This window comes from Drosophila guanche, unplaced genomic scaffold, assembly GCF_900245975.1.
Source record: "Drosophila guanche unplaced genomic scaffold, DGUA_6, whole genome shotgun sequence".
NCBI classification, from domain to species: domain Eukaryota; kingdom Metazoa; phylum Arthropoda; class Insecta; order Diptera; family Drosophilidae; genus Drosophila; species Drosophila guanche.
Window position 1 is genome coordinate 6,847,506 of NW_022995748.1, and position 5,652 is coordinate 6,853,157.

The 5,652-nt window shown below is 39.9% G+C and overlaps 1 protein-coding gene across 1 annotated transcript; it reads right to left on the minus strand.

Moving 5' to 3' along the window:
- Positions 1 to 4,292: 4,292 nt before the first annotated feature.
- On the minus strand, positions 4,293 to 5,096 carry LOC117584246. The gene is made up of 2 exons (XM_034273048.1): positions 4,661 to 5,096; positions 4,293 to 4,608 (listed from the first exon to the last, which is right to left on the minus strand). Exons 1-2 carry the CDS (start codon positions 5,063 to 5,065, stop codon positions 4,402 to 4,404), a joined length of 612 nt encoding a protein of 203 aa, XP_034128939.1. The 5' UTR covers positions 5,066 to 5,096; the 3' UTR covers positions 4,293 to 4,401.
- Between the last annotated feature and the right edge of the window lie 556 nt (positions 5,097 to 5,652).

Below are 5,652 nucleotides of genomic sequence, written 5' to 3' on the forward strand. Positions count from 1 at the left end.
GTCCTTAGAATCGGGTACATCCTCTCAAAACTGATATGCGCGTGTGAGCTTTTCTCTTTGTCGGCTTAAAGCTATTTGAGCCCTCAGGACTTTCAATTGAGTCACTCTGGCAGCAATTTTGATAGCATTTGGGCCCACCTACTCATGTATGTATATGTATATCTTCTGCTCATATTGCCAAGGTTTATCCTTTAGTTTATATTATTAGCTTGTAATGTGCTACCATAATTGAGGGGATTTCTTTGAGAGTTTGAGTGAATGGAAAGTCTTTTTCTTTTCTCTTCACTCTCTTCACATTTTCGTTGGTTAAGCCCTCACGAAAGGTGTAAAAGCGAAACTAATGCTGCTCGAAATTACGTTTACTTAGGAGGTGAAGATTCCCTCAAAGACATTGGCATTGAAGGAAAACAAGCTCAAAGGTATTTTCAAAGGAAATATTCACATCAAACTCAAGATTCAAATATGTTCGCTTGTCCTGATCATTTTCACCCAAAGTAGGCTGAATTAAAGAAACTTTAACTTAAGTTTAACTGCAATTGGTTCAAGTTGATACTATTGAACAATATTGATGAGAGGGATTACCCCTTTCTTATTTCTCTATGTGTGTGTGTGTGCGACAATTGCGGAATTTTTCACTTTAAAATGTTGAACTGTGTGTGTGAGCAGCACGCATCGGCGTGCTGCCACCTCCACCTGTTGTACGGCGCTACTATTAGCATTTCGGGTGGCGGTGGCAGCGGTGGCAGCCTTGGCAGCACGGTTGGTTTGCAGGACGTTGTACGGCGCTACTAGTATCATTTCGAGTGGCGGTGGCAGCACGCCGATTCCTTATGCGGTCGGTTGCAAGACGTTGTGCGGCACGAAAATAAAGAAAACTAGTAAGAAACACTTTGACAGACTCCACAACCACGAAAATAATGTAGCCTATGTAGTCTATTAGACAATAGCTTAACAGTAAGAAGACTGAAAAGATACCAAATTCTCGATCTCCCCGATAGATAAATCCAACAAACTGAAAAGATGTTATATATAATAGCAGGGCTCATTGGAAAACTGCTATTTCTGTTAATTTAATATTAATTATACAATTTACTTATTGTTTGTAAATAAAAAGAGAGAACAAACAAAATTTGCAGTTTACTTTTACAATTTTTTCTGTTGTTCGACAAATTTTGTACCTTTGGATATTTCTGTGGTCTTGCCTCCATGCAGTGGTGCCAGCTGTTCCAGATTTATTTAAAAAACTTGCGCTGAACCCTGACAGCGTAGTTTTCAATTTGGCTGGCGATTCTTTACTTTTGCCGTAGAGCAAAATGTGTGTTTTAGTGGCTTGGCATTAGCATGGTGGATATACATAAAGCAGGGCCACTGGCCGCCGCCCACAACCTCTGCTTTGAGAGGCGTTATGGAAAAACATTTCGGCTTACCGTGCATCGTCTTGGGAGAGTCGAGAGAAAGAGAAAATATGGTAAAAGTGGTATGTTTTTGACTTTTGGCGTTTGAAATTTATGTTCCGCAAATATGTGGCATTCGTTTTTACTCGTTGGCTTTCACCATGTGACATATGGCCCAAAGATGGTTATGGTTATGGTATGGAATTTGGGTGCTTCATAATTTAAGGTTAGCTGGAAATGGGATCAAAGCAAAATGTGAATACCTTTGACAACCATGCAAGAACATGGCTAGTCTCGTAAGTACACACCAAAGTATTGAATTCTTTGACACCCACGCAGAGTCAAAGCTTCAGAAGTCATTTCGTCATCTCTCTTTCACTTTTGACATTGCCAAGAATTGTCGAGCTCATCAATGAAATTCAGCTGCTCCACGTGCTCAAATTTTCCGCCAAATTGTCAATGTGGCCAGAAGTGGCACGAACAAAGGCGACGAGGAATGAAGAGGTCTTCCATAGAAAGTGGAGCATGGCGGGGCCCTTTTGAAATCAAATACAAAAGGTAGCTCCAATATTATTTATTATTGTGCATTGTTTACGACAGACTGACCCTAATGAATACTACTTATCGGTTTGTTTGCCGCATTCATTTAAATCTGATTCTATTTTTACGCAAAGTGATTTATGGCCTTGGTGGAGATGTACATACATATGTACGAGTATGTATAATCCTGTACGAATATAAGTAAGTCAGATCCGATGATTAGCGAATTTGATTTCTATGGTTCGGGGCCGAAGTTTGATGTAATAAAACCTCCATCTTTATGAGGAGCCCAGAGCACTCTGCTTTTGGAGTAATATCGCAGCCATTATCGTCTCATTTTTCTTAGTTTTCCAACATTTTCCCGTCGTGGGGGCTGGCTGGAGCAGAGCGGAGTGGAGCAACTCTTTTCGCGCTTCGCCACTTTGACATTAGTTTCGCTTAGTGAGCAAAACTTGACCACATCGAACTGCGAAGCGTGTTGGGGAAAACAAAAAACCACTCTGCAAACTCAAGTTTATAGCCCTCGCCCCTTTCTGCGAGGAAAACTTTTCTTCACACGACTTTACTGGACACTTTTTTTCACATATATGTACATACATATATGTATCTATGTACATAGATGTACATAGATACTGTGCTGAAAAGTTTTTATATTTGGCCAACTGATGTTGGTTGCAATAAAACAACACAAAAGTTTTCTAGCAGTTTGTAAATTTCCTAATGTTTGGCATGATGATAAAGAATGGCCGGAACTTTGGGAACAACTTGGAGATTATCGATTTTAAAGAGCATTAATTGAATGATCTTAGTCTCTCAGATGCAACAAAGAAGAAAGGTGTCTAACCTGGTGACCCCAACACAATACTTAACTGCAAAATCTGAGAAAAGCGATGGAAGTTCAGGCAGCATAAAGTCTTAAGCTCACCCATACACCTGCTTTCTTTTTTTAATGATTTTTCCAAATTTGTACCCAACTTATTAACAGTATAAATATGGATAAATGGTTAACTTTATGAATGAGGGAACGGTTTTATATTTTTGTTTCTTTAACATTCTTCCACGAATTTCTTTTAACAGTTTCGCGTGCCATAATACCAACATTAAATTTTTTAATGCCACACGCCGAGGTAAAAAAGGGTAACACAACCTGTTAAGCATTATGGCCAAAGCCAGGCTTCCTCCTATCTCTCTAGAGCCCGTGCCCATGCCCTTGCCCAACCATACCAAAGCGCTTTTTGCATAAAATTCATATTAGGCACATGGCCAGCCGCAAGAAGATACGAAACAAGTAGCATAAAAAAAAGAACACGCGCGAAAAGTTGTACAAAAATATAATGAAAAGGAATTATTTATATGACTCTCACAGTTGAAGGTAGAGCAGGGTCCCGCCGAAATGAAAGATTATATTTTGCAGCTCGGTAAATCCAAAAAAAGTAGAAAAAAAACACACACAAAAATGTATTTGTGGCTCCAAGCTGGGGATGGTTTTAATTGAAAAAAGTATGCAGCGAGTTCAAGAACAACACCAGTGTTGAGATGTGTATATATTTGACTGTATTTATGTGTTTAGTTGAGTTTCCCTTGCTGTACTGCTGGATTCTGTAGGATTAGGAATAGAATGTAAACTCCGCTGCCCCTTCAGTGTTTTTTGATGCCGTACAAATTGGTAAATATTTTTCATTAAAAACCAAATGCAATTTGCCAAAAAACTCCAAGTGCGAGACTAAGAATAAAAAGAGGCGAAAAAAACATTGAAAATTAATTAATGCCAATTTGTAAAAGCACTGAAATCGAAAACTTTTCTGTTCGTCCCAGCACTTTCATTACTTCGTTGGCTTCAAACAAAAATGACCCAAAAAACAGGAGAAAAAGTATCAGAGAAAATTCTTTCCAACAAAAATTGTTCGTAAAGTTTTTAATAGAAATTACCATTTTGGTCGCTTGGCCGTTTGGTCAAGTGTCAATAATTGGAGCCCAAAAGACCCGTTCGCTCAGCCCTGGTAGGGGAAAAGCTGATTTTCACCACCCATCGCAGGCCATTCTTTTGCCCTCCCCCAAACTCTCTGCCAGTGGACACTTTTGATTTCAATAAATTCTTGTAATTAGCGCCAGGCATTCATTTCTCTTCTGGGTCACATTTTTTGTTCTCCGTTCGGCTCTTCTGTCAAAATATGCAAATTGAATTCGTTCGCCCAGAAATTCACTCGAGTGGAAGTTCTGGGCAACATAATGAAAAGAGTTGTACAGGTGAGCGAATAAATGGGTAGGAGACTCCCTAATACCAATCTACGTGTTAAATTAACGCAACGTTTTCTAGACCCTCGACATCTTTGATACTGAGAGTCGGGGAGGTGTAATATATTTTATTTATGCAGCGCCAAAGTTAATTGAAGGATTTTGTAGTACATTATGTGGTGTTAGGGGCAACAACAACAACAGTTTTGTGTTTTCTTTAAATGTTATTTGATTATGATATAGAACATGGGAATGCGGATTTTGTGTCAGTCATCTCCTCCGGCGCTGGCAGGGCTTGTGGCTCTGTCACCCGCAGCTCCTCCGAGAGCATAGCTTCTCCAAGGAGTGTAAATGTTGTTCCAAAAACTTCTGCAGCTGACCCAGCTGCTTCCACAGCTGACCCAACCACTTCCACGTCTACCAATTCAGCTTCAAACAACTGAGTGGAACAATTACTTACAATAGGTTTTAGTTTTTCAATATATACTCACGTGCTCAAGGGAAGTGCTGACAGGAGGCACGGGCGATGAGTTGGTTTCATTCAAACTCGAAGTATATTTTGCATTTGGATTAAGATTTTGGGGAATTTTTCTACGTGGTCGTCCCTTGATCTGCGAAAAAGTTCTGGGTATGCGACGCAAGAAATTCGGCGAGTAGACAACCGAAGGCTGTCTAATAACACCTGATCGTCCCTTGATGTGGGCCAAAGATAGTGGAATGCGAGGCATGAACGGAGAGTTAAAGGCACCGGTCAGTCGCCCAGCCCGAATTGGGGTTGAGTTGGCCACAGGCGAAGCTTGGCTTGCTAACGATTCCTGAACAGTTGTGGAATCCATTGAAATTGCGTTGTGGGTTGTTCCTTCCACCGCAGATATTAGATCTATCGCTGAATTCATCTCTGAATAAATATTGAAATAATTATTTCTTCTTACTGTCGAGAAACTAATTTTTGTAGATTCCGAAACTAAGCTCATGCGAGTACTAGATGAATTACTACGTTGATTTTGTTTTAGATGTCAGATACAAATATTTAAAATAATTTAAAGCACTTTACTTTACTTATGAACGCACTCTAAGTTGGTCAGCGTTCACATTGACGTTGAAATGCTTGTATCCACATGTTGGCATTAGACACAAGAAAATCACAGTAACACAATGACATACTCGTAAATGAACAACAAAGAGAAAATTACAATAAACATGAGGGGAAATATGTAAAACAACAACCCGATGTCAACTGCCATCGACCTAGTAGCTAGACTCTCCGACTCTTCGGCCCCGAGACCCTCCTCCATCATGCGCAATATCAAGTCAAAGTTCTGGGAAAATTCCTTAGCCAAAGACAAAAGCGAAGACTTGAAAGGAAAAATTACGCCTTTGGCAGTTTTTAAAACATTTTGCTGGCGATTTTCTGTGCTTGTTCTCGTTGCCACTTCTCATTTCTCCTTTCTCCTCTAGCTACTGCCTTGTATACTTTTATCGT

Coding starts and splice junctions, on each gene's coding strand:
- LOC117584246 (XM_034273048.1), bottom strand. CDS start 5,065: ATGAATTCAGCGATAGATCTAATATCTGCGGTGGAAGGAACAACCCAC. Junction 4,609..4,660: donor TCAGCACTTCCCTTGAGCAC/GTGAGTATATAT, acceptor TGTTCCACTCAG/TTGTTTGAAGCTGAATTGGT.